The sequence below is a fragment of the Papio anubis genome, chromosome 8 (genome assembly GCF_008728515.1).
Source record: "Papio anubis isolate 15944 chromosome 8, Panubis1.0, whole genome shotgun sequence".
NCBI lineage: Eukaryota > Metazoa > Chordata > Mammalia > Primates > Cercopithecidae > Papio > Papio anubis.
The window spans coordinates 1,364,788-1,383,665 of NC_044983.1; the positions used below are offsets into that span (position 1 = coordinate 1,364,788).

The 18,878-nt window shown below is 46.2% G+C and overlaps 1 protein-coding gene across 1 annotated transcript in view; it reads left to right on the top strand.

Annotated features, from left to right (window-relative positions):
- Positions 1-18,878, top strand: part of DLGAP2 (DLG associated protein 2) — a 698,808-nt gene that overhangs the window by 671,466 nt on the left and 8,464 nt on the right. Inside the window, exons 11-13 of the mRNA XM_031669909.1 lie at positions 21-199; positions 2,559-3,047; positions 15,452-15,543. Coding sequence (XP_031525769.1) covers positions 21-199; positions 2,559-3,047; positions 15,452-15,543 — 760 coding nt within the window. The remainder of the gene's footprint in view (positions 1-20; positions 200-2,558; positions 3,048-15,451; positions 15,544-18,878) is intronic.

The following is an 18,878-nucleotide window of genomic DNA, read 5'->3' on the forward strand; positions in this document are numbered from 1 at the left end:
TCTTTTTTGGTTTTTTAAAGAAACCGCATCATGTACGCTAAATTCCTGGATACAACTTTGCTAGTTATGATCTGCTGGAAACGCCGGCGGGTCGTAGACCCTTGCGAAATACACGCCAGCAAAATCTCTGTAAATGCGGCGATTGTTCGATTCGATACCCACGGGCCAACCTTCAGCAGATGCGAGGATGCCCCATGGCGTCGGCGCGGAGAGTTTCCGCCTCTGTTTTAATCAGTGCTTGAAATTCCTTCCGCAGGTCTCTTCGCTGTGGCTGCTCATCAGTATAATTCTATTAAATTCGTTTATTTAGCGCTGGCCATGTTTGGTTCATGCCGTACTTTCATCACCAGAGGGCGGAGGGCAGCCAAGTCCTGTGCATAATGCAAAGTTCAATGTAAAACTCTGCTTTTGCCTTGGGAGCTGAACTAAGCAGCCATTTGTGCCACATTTAGTATCAAAGCGTGCAGTACTTCTGAGTTCTAGGTAGTTATAGGAAAATGCATGATGACGTAGGAGCGATAATTATTCAAATGAATGCATCTCCTCTCAGGATTCTATTTGGCCGCTTGTTTCCTGCATTAATTAAAATGCGCGTAATTAATTGCAGCAATCAGCTAACAATACCGTGGCCAGTCCCTTGCCCAGCCCCATGTTTCAGTTCTTAAACAGGTTCTGCCGAACAGTGGAAACGCACCCGTCCTACTATAGTCGGCCCATGTCGTCACCCAGTGCCACAGCCGCAATTCCAGCCCTTCTACACGTCGCCCCGAGGGAGGTTTCCCCTGGTCAAATGCTCATGAAGCTCCTTAGGTCCCGCCAGTCCCCACCATGCCTGTGCCGGGTCGAAAATACATACGCTTTACTTCACCGATAGCCCCTAAGTATGAGCTAACACCTGCCTGCGTCTTGTTTTGCAAGAGGCGTGAGTAATTTTTTCCAGAGAATTGCCCACCCCTGTAAGCAGAGCAGCTTGATCGCCCGAGTCAGAGTCCCCATCCTGCCAGCGACGGGCTGAGGCCGCACGGCCTACTTGTAACCCCAGCACTTTGGGAGGCCGAGGTGGGGTGATCTGAAGTGAGGTGGAGGAGATCAGACTATCCTGGGCTAATGACAGGAAACCTGTCTCTACTAAAAATACCAAAACTAGCCAGGCGTGGGTGGCTGCAGTCCCCAGCCACTGGTAGCCTGAGGCAGGAGGCTCGGAGCGGGAACCCGGGAGGTGCAGAGCCAAGAGCATTTCTGAGATCACTTACTGTGACTCCAGCCTGGACAATAGAGCAAGATCTGCCTCTAAAAAAGAAAAAGCAGGACGGGCTGAGGCGGACACCCAATGCAGTCACACCTCGCCTGCTAGGTGTTCCTGAAAATGATAGTTTATAGCATACATTCAAGACCTCGATAACGTGGAAGCTGCTCTAATTTCAAAATACTACCTAAATGATGTAAAAATGATGTCCATTTAGGTAAGATGTCCATTACCTTGTCTGAGGTATATTTACCACTTTAGTTTATATTTGAAAGGAAGTGATGTATTGCCTTATTCTATTTCATAAAAACAAATTTTGATGAGAATATTACATTGTGAGGGCTCAGCCAGCCTCTGATAGGGACAGTGTTGGGTGGCCTCCCTCATCAGGGAGCATTTTAGCACCCACCCTATGGAGATTTTTGATTACAAAGAGATTCCGACCCCAGCTCATGGCTTCCCCAGTTTCCAAGTAGACTTCCTAGAACCTGGCCATCTTCTGCACCGGGGAGCCGGGCAGGCTGCCTTCCATCCTGCTCTGTGACTCAGTGTCCCTCCCGCAAAGGGAACACGTGGCAACGTTACTAACCAGCTCTGTGCTTCTGTGGGTTCAGCCTGCAGAGCCACGGGGATGGCTGCAGTAGCTGGGGCTATGTAGACACAGAGACACACACCACACAGGCACACACTACAGATGCACATATGTACACATATCCCAAACACAGAGATACAGAGGACACACACGTGCACATACACGCTCACAGCGTTCTCACCCAGCATGCTGGTCTCCAGCTATAAGCCCCTTCCTGCCGACTGTTTCAGTGATCAGCCATGTGGAAAAGGATGACATTAAAATACAGACAGTGAAAATGTTTTTCAAACACCAAAGTCAGAATTTGGAGTCCTTATTTTGCATATAGGGGTTAATGGGGACATATTAAGTTATCCAGACAGAAGTGGCTCAGGCCCTGAAACACAATTTGGAAGCCACTAAAACTCAGTATGATGTGGCTATTGTTTACATAGAAGAACCCACGACCTCGGCTGTATAAGCTTGGAGCATATTTCTGAAAGGGAGGCAGCCACTTGCTAATAGCGGTTTCATGAAACACATTAACTCTCATTGTATCATTCAATAAACTTAAATCCCAAGTGGGCGTTTTTTAGGGCCTGAGACTTAGGCAGATGTTAAAGTTTAACGATTTGCAAAACCACATGTTCTTCCATAGACAAACACCAGCATATTTCACAGACACACCACCAACCACCCTTGAGCTGCTATGTTGCTGCGCTCAGGTGCGCTCCTGACAAGCTACATGTAGGATTCTGTTGCACGAAGTCCTCTCAGAAAGGCTACCCTCTCTCTTCCTTCCCTCCTTTTGCAGACACGGGCGTTTTAAACGTTCTAACAGCGTCACGGCTGCCGTCCAAGCTGACCTGGAGCTGGAGGGGTTCCCAGGCCACATCACCATGGAGGACAAAGGCCTCCAGTTCGGCTCATCCTTCCAGCGGCACTCCGAGCCCAGCACCCCCACCCAGTATGGCGCGGTGAGAACTGTACGGACCCAGGGGCTCTTCAGCTATCGAGAAGACTATCGGACCCAAGTGGACACCTCCACCCTGCCCGCTCCGGACCCGTGGCTGGAGCCCGCCAGCGACACAGTAGAGACTGGGAGGGTGTCTCCGTGCCGCAGGGATGGCTCCTGGTTTTTGAAGCTGCTGCACACGGAGACGAAGAGGATGGAAGGCTGGTGCAAAGAGATGGAGCGAGAGGCGGAGGAGAACGATCTCTCGGAGGAAAGTAAGAGCTCAGGCTTCCCTGGGGCCTCTTAGACACCATTTCTCAGTCATGCAAACATGCACATCACAGCATTAATGGAGAAAAGTTCCTTCCTTTGGTATTCAAGTGAATGAAAATAAACGTGCTTTCTAGTATATCCCCCTCAATGCTAAGAAAAGATATAAATTACATGAAAAGAGAAGCAGTCACTAAGATATCGGTGGAAAAGTGTGTGTTCTGTTTGTCAGGTAAGTTGAATAGAAGATCAACTGTGCTGACAGTTTTCTTGGGAGCACAGGTGATCTCATAGTCCACCTAGCAGTTCTCTTGGATTTTGGCAAAAACTTCATTGGGAGCATTCGTATTATTTTCTAGTATTGTTACCAGCTCATGCTTTACAAGAAAATGCCTTGGCATTATGCCAAAGAAAAGTTGAAGGTAAGTAAAAGATTAAGTTAGTTAACGATGTGATGACGTACCCAAAGGTCTCCTCACCTGGGTGGGACGGGAAGGCCACGTCGTTCCTCTACCAGGTGTCACCAGGCAGATCTGTCCCAGCCCCTTTGGGGCTCAGCTGTGCCTCTGCCTCTCCACGTGGAAGGGGACAGCCCCTTATTCTCCACCTTCCTCCCATTTGTCTAGAGAAACCTACCATCAAGACGGTTCAGACCAGGCGCAGTGGCTCACACCTGTAATCCCAGCACTTTGGGAGGTACAGGGTGGGGAATCACCTGGGGTCAGAATTGAGAGACCAGCCTGGCCAACATGGTAAACCCACGTCTCTACTAAAAATACAAATTAGCCAGGTGGTGGTGGGCACCTATAATCCCAGCTACTTGGGAGGCTGAGGCAGAATCCCACTTGAACCTGGGAGAGCCCAAGTTGCAGTGAGCCAAAGATCGTGCCGTTGCATTCCAGCCTAGGCAACAGAGTGAGACACTGTCTCAAAAAGGGCGAGTGGCTGTGGCTCAGGCCTGTAATCCCAGCACCAGGCCGGGGCGGGCAGATCAAAGGTCAGGAGATCAAGATCATCCTGAAAGCTAACACAGTGAAACCCGTCTCTACTAAAAATACAAAAAACTAGCCCCGGAAGGCGAGGGTGCGTGGTCCCACCACTCAGAGGCTAGAGCAGAGGTAGTAGGCCGGGGCCGGGCTTGCAGTGAGCTGAGGATCCGGCGCTGCACTCCCAGCCTGGGCAATAGGCGAGACTCTGTCTCAAAAAGAGTTCAGAGCGGCTCCATTATAAATTGCTGTATTTGACTTCTAAGCTAATACCACCTGTCTTTGTTTATAGATTACATCATTGCACAGTACCTACAACTAGTGCTTATGTTGAACACAGTACAGTTTCACAAAGCTATTTCTGAATGTCTTGACAAATTATGTTCTTTCTAAAGTGTTTTTCTTTTTCTTCGAATTTATTTGTACATTGACATGATCACTATAAATTCTGAACTTCAAAAGGATAGCTGAGATCCTTGGAAATTTGTCCCTGACATTCCATTTCTAGATGGCTGTGGTAACAGGGCATTCACTAATCCTAGAAATAGAAGTACAACAGTGAAACTACATTGACCGGGACTTACAGAGAACATCGTTGGCGTGCTGATTTTTTATTGTTATAACTTAAGGTCTGAACCTAGGAAGAAAGAAAGAGATCGCCTTTAATTGACTAATCGTGTTCCTCCACATTTGTCTCTTAATCATCAAATTCCACGTATCCTTTACAGGAGGTGATGCTGGACACTGAGTGTTGGGGAGGAGATGTTGCTGTGGGAAAGCCTTCCACGTGACCCAGTCCCCGCAGTCCCCACCATCCCCGCAGCACCCACGGCTGCATGAGGCTGGCACAAGTCAGTGTAGCCATGTTCCGATCGTTCCCGTGGCGTTCGCATTTCTCATGGTTAGGGTACATTTAACAGAGTGACTGCTCACGATTTTGACATCTAAAAATCACTCATTTTCTGCAGCATCTTCCCCCTTGTTGGTATATGCCTCAACTTGGCAAAACTGTCTTAATTATAAAAGGGGTTTATAATCTTTAGCACAAAGATACAACACAGAAAAACTGTATTGCCTAAGTTGATGCCAAATTCGAGTTAAAGTGCCAGCTCTGGTTTGGTGCGTGCTGACAGGGGCAGCGTCGGGCTGGGGTACCTTCCTTCCAGGATGAGAGCAGGTGGTGAGACCTGCGTGTCACTCAATCAAGGTGTGTTTTCTGCAGCATGTGGTTCCTCAAAAGAACACTTTTGAGGAGGAGGAGAGAGGGAAAAGTTTACAAAGAGGTCATGTTCGTCAGGGCTTAGCCCATAAAATGCCTATAAAATTGTATCTTATTATCATTTGAGTGTATCCCATTCAGGACACATTCAGAAAGTTCTGGTCTTCTTTGGAAGGTATAAGACATTGAGACATTAGCCATTACTGTGTTTATAACACAGAGACTACATTCCCTGTCATTTTCCATCTTTAGTGTGTACTTTCAATTTAGTTTCTTCAAGGATTGTCATTTTTGAAAAGATACCTTTAAAAAAAATAGAATCGGCTGGGTGCAGTGGCTCATGCCTGTAATCCCAGCACTTTGGGAGGCCGAGGCGGACGGATCACGAGGCAGGAGATCGAAACCATCCTGGCTAACATGGTGAAACCCCGTCTCTACTAAAAATACAAAAAGTTAGCCAGGCATAGAGGCACCTGTAGTCCCGGCTACTCGGGAGGCTGAGGCAGGACAATGGCGTGAACCCAGGAGGCAGAGCTTGCAGTGAGCCGAGATCCTGCCACTGCACTCCAGCCTGGGCGACAGAGCGAGACTCCGTTTAAAAAAAAAAAAAAAATTGGAATCCTCAGCTGGGCGCAGTGGCTCACACCTATAATCCCAGCACTTTGGGAGTCTGAGGCAGGAGGACTGCTTGAGCCTAGGAGTTTTAGACCAGCCTGGATAACACAGTGAAACCTTGTCTCTACCAAAAAAATAACATTTTTAAAAGTAGCCTGGTGTGGTGGCACATGCCTGTCGTCTCAGCTACTCAGGAGGCTAAGGTGGGAGGATTGATTGCCTGAGCCCCAAAAGTGGAGGTTGCAGTGGCCAAGATCCCGCCACCACTCCAGAACAAGACCCTGTCTCAAAAAAATGAACAATATCTAGACCAGTTCTCCCTGAACACATATGATAGGTCAGGTCCTAGGCTGAATGCACTGCAGACCTCACTGATGCTCATCCCGACGGACTAGGCGGGTACTAGTGCCAGCATTCTACAGATAAACTGGGGCTCCGAGAGATTAAGATCTTGCCCCAAATCACAGAATAGCAGCAATGACTCGGAACTGGGAGTCAGAACCCTCTGACGTTGAAGGCTCCGCCTTTCTAACCCGTGGTCAGAAGGTGTCCAGATGTTCCCTTACAGGAAGCACCCCCTCCACTCCCTGCTTCCACGCTGGATGTGCATCCCCTGCTTTCTCCTGCTGTTTCAGACAAGGTTGTGTCCCATCCCTGACCCTCCACCGCTGTGACCCACACGTGGCCCACAGAGTCCCTCAGCCGCGAAGCTGAGGCCAAGGTTCTCCCGCATTAGCCACTGGAAAATAAGTGGCGGGAGCTGTAAGGAGGCAAATTATTTCTCAAACCAAGAATGAAAGTCCTTACAATTAAAGGGCTTTAGTGCTGTGGCCCTGTCACAGTAAGTCCTGGCTTTCTGTCACTAGAGGCATTCCAGAAAATTCTATAAATTATGCCATAAAAGTACTACATGCAAAATTGAATTTGATGACATATAGGGACCCAGATCAACAGTAAGATTCCAAAATCTTAGGATATATAGTAAAAAAAATTTTTTTTTTTTGAAAGGGAGTCTTGGTCTTTCTCCCAGGCTGGAGTGCAATGGTATGATCTCGGCTTACTACCACCTCTGCCTCCCGAGTTCAAGTGATTCTCCTGCCTCAGCCTCCCAAGTAGCTAGGATTACAGGCACATGCCACCATACCTGGCTAATTTTGTATTTTTAGTAGAGATAGAGTTTCACCATGTTGGCCAGGATGGTCTTGAACTCCTGGCCTCAAGTGATCTGCCCACCTTGGCCTTACAAAGTGCTGGGATTACAGGTATGAACCAACCACGCCCAGCCAGGATACCTAGTATTTAAATTTCACTTACCTTATTTTTAGGCATCTGAAAAACTATTTTTCTTCAATAAGGTAGGGTGAAAAGTTAATTTTTGCTGCCTCCAAATTGTATTTCCCTAAACACATGTTTGGTTTTGTTGTAGGGTTTTTTTGTTTTGTTTTGTTTTTTACCTTTTGGAGCCTCCAGGATCCTCCTCTGGACTCTCTCAGCTCAGTGATGTCTGCATTCAACAGATATTTACTGATTTCTTATGATGGAGCAAGCCACTCTCCGATAGACAAAAATGATGCAACAATGAGTAAGACATGGCAAAGGACCTAACCAATCACCTGACAGTGGGAGCAGACAGACCAGGGAAAAACTATTTACAGAAAGTGGAAACTGTTTAGTGTCATAAGAGAGGTGCAGATAAAGTACCTTAAAAACTCAGGGGTCTCAGCAACGCTTTCACCTGGGAAGATTCTGAGACGGCTTCCCGGAGAAGGTGGCACCGTGCTGGGCCTTGACGCGCGGTTGGATTTGGCCAAGGAGGTGGATGGGGATGATAGAAAAGGAGATTCAAGAGCACGCAGAGGCAGAGAACTGGGGAGCAGAGGCCCCTTTGTCTCCTTCCTCTGGAGGAAGATCTTCACGTCAGCACTGCCCTTCACCCTGCTTGCAGGGAGGGTCTGTGCTACCTGACCTCTCAGAGCCCTCTCTGTGGGGGCCATGCCCCATGCCCTGGGGGACAGGTGTTTCTCAAAGGATGAAACTTCCCTAAAGCTCCACCCTCTGCTGTCATTTGAGATTTTAGTCTCCTTCAATGCAGTGGTCACATTTAACATTTATCATCCACAGATAGTGCCTCACACATCGCCTGGCACAGAGTGCCATGCAAATAGGAATGGAGAGGAAGAAAGGGAAGCAGGAGGATGGGCCGTCTTAGCGAACAGGATGCCACACTCCTGCTCACACGTTTATTAAAAGCAGAACATCTAGAATCCCAGAGAATCACCCAGCCGTCCTCAGTTTCGGAGGCTGGAAGTAGCTTATACACTTCGCATTCTATAGACATCCACTGAAATGATCCTGATTGTGCTTGTCTTTGCTCTACTATTTTTTTTTTTTTAAGATGAAGTCTCACTCCATCGCCCAGGCTGGAGCGCAGTGGTGCAATCTTGGCTCACTGCAACCTCCGCCTCCTGGGTTCAAGCAATTCTCCTGCTTCAGCCTCCTGAGTAGCTGGGATTACAGCTGAGCGCCCCTATGCCCAGCTAATTTTTAATCAGAAAATGTAACTGCATTGCTATAAACTTTGAACACAAGGAACAGAGAATGGATGAACTTGATACTTTTTGTGATTTTCTTAATTTCTTTTCTTAAATTGCCCAGATACCTTCATCTTTTTGTGGACAAAGATGTCAAAACACTTGTTATGCCTCTCATCTATGTACTTTGTCCATAAAACTAGCACAATATTAATCAAGCTCAGATAATTCCCTAAATGTTTAAAAGGTAAGATGATAACCTTAATTTCCAGTCCTAATTTTAGGAGCAGATACAGGGTTATTGGTTATGGCACTTTTTAAAATAAAGATTAAATTAAATGGCTTATGAGACAAACTCTGATCTCTGAATATTGAAATTTCCATTATATGAAGTAATTTTTGCCCAAAATATAATTTCATAACACAGTTCCCTGAACTGATTGAATGAATCTAGATTCATTCAATCTTCTGTGGTTAATAAAACTATTGTGAACCCAAAGAAATGCTGGTCTGCATGAAGTCACATTAATGCAGGCCTCCTCTTGTTAATAAAAGTACTCTCAAGACATTGTAAATCATTACTAATGTTTTAAGATTTTTGTATTAATTATGTTAAACCAAATGGGTGAATACATAAAGGAAAAATGAAAAATTTGCACATTTGCTAAAACAAAAGGAATCCTTCCCAAGCTAAGACTTTATTGAATAATTCCATTGAGATGCAACTCTCATCAAGAACTCACCAAGGGAGCACATGTACACACAGGATCTTTCAAGCGGTATCGGAAACTTCCTTGCCCCAAGCAACTCCTCCCAAAGTAACAAATCATCTACGTGTTCACCAGGTCAGATGCCACATTCCAGACAAACGCTAATGCTGGGAGGCGCATAGGGATTTGCTCACTAAGGTCTCCTTTTACAGCCAGAATGACCACAAGTCATATTAACACAAGAGCTGCGGTCAGATGTGTGGCGTTGTGTCTCCTAGGCCATCTTCCATCTGAGACACAATGGTCTGGATGGGAAGAAGCACCCGAGCAGTCGGCACTCACACAGAGGTCAGCAGATGACAAAGAGCCCAGAGCAACTCTGAGAACGAGAAGAACACATGCTCTGTGCAGGGGACGAGGAGGACATGGCCACAGAGAAACTGCGCCTGTGTCCATGGTTGACCCAGGCGGTCTCAGACCAACAGAGAAGATGGAGGAATCAGAAACACTGATGATGTTCTGAGCACAGCAGATGCCTGTGCACATGTTGGCAGCTACCAGCCTTAGGGGTCAATGTATCACACAGCGTAATGGAATGTCCACTGCTTCCAAACCTCCTGGGAGATGCAGGCCATGGACTGTGTCCATTATGTGGATCCGACTAAGAGAATCAACCCACTGACCAGGCCTCTGCTAAGCACCTGCGAAGATGTCACCACACAACCCAACTAAATGGCCATGGGGAAATCAGACCATAAAAAGGCATGGATGCTTGTCGGCACAGGAGAAGTAAACAGTCAGCAAAGTAAAAAGACAACTCACAGAATGGGAGAAACTGTCGGCAAACTGCACATCTGACAAGGGACTAAGAACCAGAATATGTAAGAGAGCTGAAACAACAGAAAACACACACACACACAATTCAAAAATGGGCAAAAGACCTCAATAGACATTTCTCAAAAGAAGACATACAAGGGGCCAACAGGTATGTGATAAAAGATTCGACACCACTAACCATCAGGAAAATGCAAATCAAAACCACAGTGAGATATCACCTCATCCCAGCTAGAATGGCTATTATCCCAAAGACAAAAACAAAAAAAAGCAGAGCTCATGAAGGTGGATGGTTCTCCAATCTACTCTGGTAGATTCCCAGAGTCTGGGAAGGGAACAGGAGGGAGGAGGAAGAGAAGTTGATTCATACTAATGGGTACAAAAATACAGTTAGGTGGAAGAAGTAAGTTCTAGTATACAATAGTACAGTAAGAAAACATGGTTAATAATGTATTGTGTATTTCAAACTAGCTAAAAGAATTGTAATGTTCCCAACACACACACATAAATGTTTGAGGTGATGCACGTCCCTGTCACCCTGATTTGATCATAGCACATTGTAAACATGTGTCCAAATATCACATGTGCCCCCAGAAATATGTACAACTGTGATACATCCATTAAAAACACACAGAATAGATGTGCTCAAAAACATGAAAATGATGAGGCTCGTCTTCAAAGGAGATTTCTGGGAGCCATAACTTAGGCAGACCCCACTACAAAATTAGTCACAAGGGAATCTCAGGGGATCAGAGGTTACAAATACTCAAATGATCATTTCAGACTCTGCAAATTTTATAAACATCCATCTCAAATATTAGAACACCAGAATAGTGTAAATTATGTTACTTCATACCAAATTTAGATAGAATTGGAATGATAGAAAAAATAAAAGAGCCAAGTATGTTAATCAAATTTCTTTGTACATCAAAGGCAAGGGTTCTAGCAGGTTCTCTGTGAATTTGCATTCGGATGAGAATTAGTCCTTAGTGTAGCTCCTGCAAGTGTCTAAACTATGGCAAAAGTAGAGACTGGAAGAGAATAAATTGAATTTTCACTTCAACTTCTTTGCAATTATAGAAAGCTATTTACATTATAGGTATCAGATAGGATCATTCTCAGTCACTGAACAGCAAAATTCTCCTGCCATTAGCAGGCATGTCATTAGCTACACTCTTTGACATTCATTATCTCTCCCTAGCAATATTCAATTTATTCCCTTTATAATAACTCTCCACTACATTAAATCAATACCAAGATATTGCCCATATATTCATGTTGTGTTAAAGAGTATAAATTGAAGTACTTTGTATTAACAGTTGAGTTGAATTCCACTTTAAGAGAAATGTGAAAATTGGGGATTAAACTTCAAATTTTAAAAAACTGATAGACTTTAATTACAGTTTGAGGAAGAATAGAGTTGGCAAAATAAATTCATCTATTCATCCACTTCTATATATTTCTGCAGCAACCACTTGCTTAAAATAGTCCCTTTAAATATCTTCATTAATTACCCAGGTTTTAGAATACAAAAGAAATAGAAATTCAACATTTCAAAAGCAAAGATGATTCCTCCCCTCATCATCAGCGATACCAAGGCTGCAGAACACGTTCGTTTTGGGAGCATCGGCACGCAGAGGAAGGATGAGGGGCTTTCACCATCACCCCTTTCAAGAAACCGCTCAAGGGCGCCTGTAGTCCCAGCTACTCGGGAGGCTGAGGCAGGAGAATGGCAGGAACCCGGGAGGCGGAGCTTGCAGTGAGCTGAGATCTGGCCACTGCACTCCAGCCTGGGCGACAGAGCGAGACTCTGTCTCAAAAAAAAAAAAAAAGAAAAGAAAAAAAAACCGCTCAAGCCCCAACGCCTCCAGCTGTATCTCGACCACAGCGGCCCCTCCACTCCCCTCACCCCAACTCAGAGCCCTGCCAGCTCCATCCTAGGCCACATGGGCAGGGGCTCCAGCCTTCCTTCTCCAGTCCTCCCCTCCCTTCTCTGTTCCCAGGCTGGCTGGCAAATCAGCTCCATGGAAGAGCAGCTTGTCTTGAAGTGGATTTGTGAGCAGCACGAGGCCCCGGTGTTAAGATGCCTGACAGACAACCTTCCATTCTTTTCTTCTTTTCAAGACTGAAATGATGCCAAAGTGTTATCCGAGTTATTTGCTTTTATTAAAGTTATGCTTTCTTCATCTTTTTCATACCCTAGAAGCAATGGAGAATTAGATGATATTCAGGAACTATTGTCACCTTCGCGGGGGTGACAGTGGCCCTGGTTCTACAAGGTGGTCGCAGGTAAAGGGCTCAGGAAGAGATACCACAGGACAACACTAACAGCCGTCTCCACAGAACGGGGAGGGAGCTGTGGGTTCCACTTTTCTTCCCCATTTTCTGCATGTGTGAAAAGCTTCATAATAAAACTGTGGGGAGCAAAACAATCTTCACTTTAGAAAAATAAGACAAGACAGAAAAGGATGTTTTTAAGTCCGTTATCCCACCCAGGACAAAACATGTGGCACAGAATGCCAGACCTTCCTGTTCTGAAAAACGAGAGACGCACCGCACACCCTGGCGTGTGGTCGACTCCCAGGTCACAGCGTGTCATAAGCCCTCTCAAATCAAAGTTATCTCTGCAACGTCATTTTCGCCTGGCTCATAGCATTTTATTACATGAACATGAAGGCCCTTTGTGCCCATGACATGTGGTTCTTCTTCCCTAAAGCAGCGCCCTAGCTTGGGCGGCAGGATGCCAGGGTCTCTGATGCCAGTTTCTGGATCGTGTGGAACGAATCTCACCAGTAACTGTCTCTGGGACTGACTGTTAAGGAATGTTTGGGGAAAGAGCTGTTGTGGAAGAACCTCCACGGGGGTTGAGTTCACTTCCCTGGACCTCGGTTTCGACTTCTGGAAATGCTGTCTAGGCTTCCACGGTCGGGTGTGCCCTGGGAGCCAGCGGGGGCATCTCCTAAACGCTCGAAAGAAACGGACACTCTGGCCCACCCAGACCCCATGAGTCAGGCCATGCCTGGCACAAGATTCCCAGGCGAGGCACAGGTGGGTCTGCAGAGTCCCCTGAGCTCCAGGCACCTGCACGTCTCTAGGCAAAACCTCGAGCACATCAGTATTCCCTCGCGAAGTACGTAAAGCTGCAGATGTAAGTGGGGATGGATCTCCCGCCTCTGCGTTCAAGGGGGCAAATCTCCAGGATAAGTGCCCTCTTTTCCTTCCAGTGAAAGCAGGAGAAAGGGCTGGGCTAGTTAAACCAGCAGCACTTTCAGTTTTAGGGTGTGTCGTGTAGGTTAGTGATTTGTGCTCTGCAGAGAATCTCCAGGGAGAATAAAAAGAGCAGGTGGAATAATCAGCTTGGCGGGAAGAAGCGGAAGATGCCTCCTGAGCAAGCTCAGGAAGGACGGCCCCACCTTGAAGCGCCCGTGCTGAAGGCCGTGACGGGGAGACTTGGTGTGAACTGAGAGGCGAGGAGATGCTTAGATCATCTGCCCCCTGCCTGGTGAGCAGCCTGGCCCCAAGTGCTGACCTGGGTACAGAAAAGCCACATACGTGTACTGAGCACGCTCTATGGAATGACGTTGAATTGTTGCTCCAGTAAATAAAACCTAGCGGAGATCCGTGGGCCCGGGGTGCACTGGTAAGAAACGGGTTCCAGTGGATTCCTGTGTGGTTTTGAAGATCATGGTGAGCTAGGATCTACCAAAGCTATTATTTACAAAGTGGGGACCAGGCTGACAGCAGACGCAAGAGTGGGTGTGAACACAGGGGAGGAGGAAAATGAGGAAGCTCGGAAAGCTCGGAGACAGACTCCTTGAACAGAGTATTTTTTTTGACTAGTCTAAACGCAAAAGTAGCTGCACCTATTTTTCTTGGTTAAATTATTTCCACTGATAGAATTATATTATGGCCAGTCATGGTAGTTCACGCCTGTAATCCCGGCACTTTCAGCGGCCAGGATGGAAGGGTGGCTTGAGCTCAGGAATTGGAGGGTATAGTGAGCTACCTGCCACTGCACTCCAGCCTGGGTAGCAGAGCAAGACCCTGTCTCTAAAACACACACACATACGAGCCAGGTGCGGTGGCTCATGCCTGTAATTCTAGCACTTTGGGAGGCCAAGGCAGGCTGATCACTGGAGGTCAGGAATTCAAAACCTGCCTGGCCAACATGGTGAAACTCTGTCTGTACTAAAAATACAAAAATTAGCCGGGTTTGGTGGCAAGTGCCTGTAATCCCAGCTACTCCAGAGGCTGAGGCAGGAGAATCGCTTGAATTCGGGAGGTGAAGGCTGCAATGAGCCAAGATCACGCCACTGCACTGCAGCCTAGATGACAGAGACTCCATCTCAAAATAAATAAATAAAAATAAACACACACACATACAGTATATTCTTTTTAAAAATTTTACGGCTGGGCACAACAGTTCACACCTGTAATCCCAGCACTTTGGGAGGCTGAGATGGGCAGATCACTTGAGGTCGGGAGTTCGAGACCAGCCTGACCAACATGGAGAAACCCTGTCTATACTAAAAATACAAAATTAGCCAGGCGTGGTGGTGCGCACCTGTAATCCCAGCTGCTGGGGAGGCTGAGGCCAGAAAATTGCTTGAACCTGGGAGGCGGAGGTTGCAGTGAGCCAAGGTCACGCCACTGCACTCCAGCCTGGGAGATAAAGTGAGACCCTGTCTCAAAAAAAAAAAAGAAAAAATTACTATTTGATTAACCAAATAAAGTCATTGCAATTAGGAACCATTTGTAGATTAATTCTTCCTACCTCACTAAACTGTGGTCTGCTGACTCAGCACTTCAGAAGTGTAGCGTGCGCATTACACGTTTACTGGGTACCTGGATTGGTGAGTTTAGTAGCTGTGAGCGTATTCAGAAACTCGTGACCCTTTCGCCATCTCCAGGAGAGGAGCCACGTCTTAGCTGCTACGACCTTCCTGTGCGGCCTCTGTCCACACAGCCTCTTCCTACATAACACACACCTCACCGCACTGCCAGGAGATAGCGGCCCACAGTCCACTAGAAATTATTTAATCAAATCCAATGAGAGAACACATATGGATGTGTTTGTTTTCTAAAAATGAAGGAATTCGCACCTAACCGAGTTCACGAACACGTCACGGAGTCCATAAAAACAGGAAGAACTCAAGGTTGCTTTTACTCACACGCGTTCTTGTGTCTTCCAGCTCATCCAAACAGCAGCACTGAAATAATCTCGATGCCAAAATAAGGAAAACTCCCTGAGGTATATATAGGCCGCCTTTTAAACTAAGTTTCTCCCAATACCCAAGGAGAATGTCCCCGCGGTGACATCTGGTCATCTCTGGATTTCCTTCGTGAGCTGGAGACGGAGCAGGCGGAGGCCCGACTCACCGGCCAACGCACTCGGCACGATGAAGTCCTCGGAGTTTCCTCTCCAGCGGGACCCGCTCCCTTGGTGTGATGTTCCTGCTTTTGTTTAATCGACCCAGTTTTGAAGCTGTTGTTTTTTGTTTTTGTTCTAAACAGTTCTCGGGAAAATCAGGAGTGCCGTTGGGAGTGCCCAGCTTCTCATGTCCCAGAAATTCCAGCAGTTTTATTGGCTTTGCCAACAGAATATGGTAAGTGGGTCCTCAGGGAACCCTGTAACCAAGTTAATGGGCGTCGTTCCCTAGATCCTCACTGTTTTCTTCCTTGTCAAAGAGTTCCTATCGGTATGTAGAATATCACATGCATTACACAGAAGAGACTTCCTGCCCTGGGGACAGAGACGATAGGCCCTGGTTTAAACGTGGTACCGAGGCAGGGAGGCTGATACGGCCCTGGTTTAAACGTGGTACTGAGGCAGGAAGGCTGATATGGCCCTGGGGACAGAGACCATACAGCCCTGGTTTAAACACGATACCGAGGCAGGGAGGCTGATACGGGCGTGGTTTAAACACAGTACCAAGGCAGGGAGGCATATACAGCCCTGGTTTAAACGTGGTACCGAGGTAGGGAGGCTGCAAGGGGAAGTGGGGGCAGGAAGAGGGGGGCTACAGCAGCACGGGGCAACGCTGTGTCTTTGCAACTGGGTGTCCCACCAGAGCATCTTAGAAGAGGAGAAATAACAGAAATTTCTATTATGGCTAATGTCACAAATGAAGAAAATGATCTGAGGTGCCTGGAAATAAAAACACGTAAACAATTACAATTAAGAGATTAAGAGGATATTTTGCAAATAATTTATCCTTTGTATTTTATAGTCGGTAGTGAAACAAATACACCATGAACTAGAGGCATTAATACAGTTGATGTTAAACTTGGTTATTCCTGACAAAGAGAAAGAAAAACCACATATATATTTACATATACTTAGATATATACATGTTAATATATGCTTATATGTGCTTATATATAAATATATATACACATGTTAATATATAAATATGTATTTGCTATTTCTGGCAGAGCAGAAAAGCTCATATATACATCTCATATATATTAGATTTATACATTATAATCATGTATGCATCTATATGTTTTTATATATACCTATATAAACATATATAGGTGTAGTGATATATAAACATAAATATTAACATGTATATGAAGGTTTACTTATGTATCCTTATATATACATGTTAAACATTAACATATAATATATAACATATTAACTATATATTTTATATATACAAATATATAGTATATATAAAATACACATAGTATGTGCATAGGCAAATATATAGTATACATAAAACATATGTAAATTTACTTGGTAATATATTTTATATATATTATATATTTGCCTACACACATACATATACACTTTATATACACTATATATGTAAGTTTACATATATATGTTAACATATTTTATATATACTATATATTTGCCTACACACATACACGTATACTTTTCCTTAGCTGACTAAAGTATTCACTATTTTGAGAAATAGCTAAATAATATTTATGCTACTTAATACGTTGTTTTATAATATACACATCGATTTTTTTTCAGACCAAACATTTTCAGTCAAATGCAAATAGGTCTTCTCTAGGCCTCGCATAGCAATGGTGCCAGGTGTTTTGATTATGTTTTCCCTGGCTTTTTCACATGCAAGGAGACATAATAATATTCTTACATATCAAAGGATGCACAAGCAAGCCAGAGTTGCCATCTCATGTCTTTTCATTAGGATCATTAAAAAGTGTGCCTTCTCTAACACTTTCCAATCAACCCCATTGAAGTTCACAGCAAATTTAAAGAGTTATCAACACATCACTCTGACAAAGTTATAATCATCATTTAAAAGGGGGAAACAGAAAGGTTTAGAGTGCCTTGAAAGAAGCTGCTGTGTAAACACTGAGCTGTCGTGTCACCTGTGAACGTCCTTGCCTCCTCTGTAGTATCTATTTAATTGTTACCTTTAAAGGAATTCGTTCGGACCACTGATGAACTCTGTATAATATTATGCAGACTTGGGCGAGCCTAGGCAGGCACTGTCTTTAGGAACGCTCGTCCAAAGCTTCCCACACACAGCCCAAGGTGCATATTCAGGCTTGCTACATGTTCCTTTCTGCTCTGCCAGAAATAGCTAATATTTGGCTTAAAATTGTTCATTCTAATATTTGTTATGCCTTTTGAGTTTTGAAATAGCTGGCTTGGCTACATCCTTTTCTTTCGACTTCTATTCAGGATTAGTACAAAAACACTGTGACACGTTTGCTGGGGAAGAGTGGTGTGGGGAGGGGGTGGTGCCTGAGACAGGCCTGGCATGAGAGGAGTGCTGACATGGTAAGACATGCTTTGCTCATCAAAGCCAAATGGTCCACAGCACGAAGTAGCACCACTGTCTGCTAGAAGTTGTTGGTGGGTAACTAAGCTTTAAGTCAAAGAGTGACCCTAGAAAATGTCAGAACCCCACCCCGAGATTGAGGACGGACCACAGGGAGCGGAGCCTCTCAGGATGGACCACAGGGAGGGGAGTCTCTCAGGACGGACCACAGGGAGCGGAGCCTCTCAGGGTCAGGTTGTACAGGTGGCTTGTGACGCAACCAGAAGGCACATAATACCGGAAAGAACTTTCCCTCAAAGCGTGCGGCCTGATTGCTGTGCTTGTGGGACCAGCAGTTTGGCATCCCCAGAAAGGTTGTTACAAACTCAGTCTCATTCAGACCCACTGAGCCTGCCTCTGAATTTTAACTCCATCCAACCCCAGAGGTGTGTGCGTCTGAGCAGGTGCCAGCGCACAGAGAGCTGCCCCAGGCCACACGGGGCACCGAAGTTCCTATCCAATGGACCAGATGCCAGAGCCACAGGTCTGTGTGAATTTAAAACAGTGGCAATTTCACAGGAACGAGGCCCTGCATGACTTTGCTGGTGTAAAGGGAATGGCATGGCACAACCATTGACTTTTTTATTATAAACACCTTATCGTCTCTGAATGTCCAGTGGATTCAGGTGCAACCGCCTCCCCCACCAAAAGAGAACAGAAGACAAAGCCAAATCCTGATCATGCCAGGCTGTGCCCGTCCGGCCCCAGTGTGGTCTGGGTGAGCCCAAAGGACGGGCATGTTGTTGCCGAGGAGAGGGGCATGGGAAGGCGATGCCTGCTCTCAGACCAGGGCAGCCTCCGCCACAGTGGCCGGCCATGTTCCTCCTGCGTCCCCTGGGAGATGTGACCAGGACCACTCAGCTGCGGGCGAGGGAGGAGAAGCCACTCCGCTTCCCCCCACACCATCAGGCAGAGCCATGCCCAGCCCTCCAGAAAGAGGGGGCACAGCCATGCCCAGCCCTCCAGAAAGAGGGGGCACAGCCATGCCCAGCCCTCCAGAAAGGGGACATTGTTAGGTTGGCGAAGACTTCTGGAAGCCAGGCAGGCACCACCCCTACAGCCCCTGAGCAGCCTCCCTGCTGCTGCTCACCCGGCTGGGCCTGCCCTGAGGCTGCAGCTCCTGGCGTCCCTCAACTGAC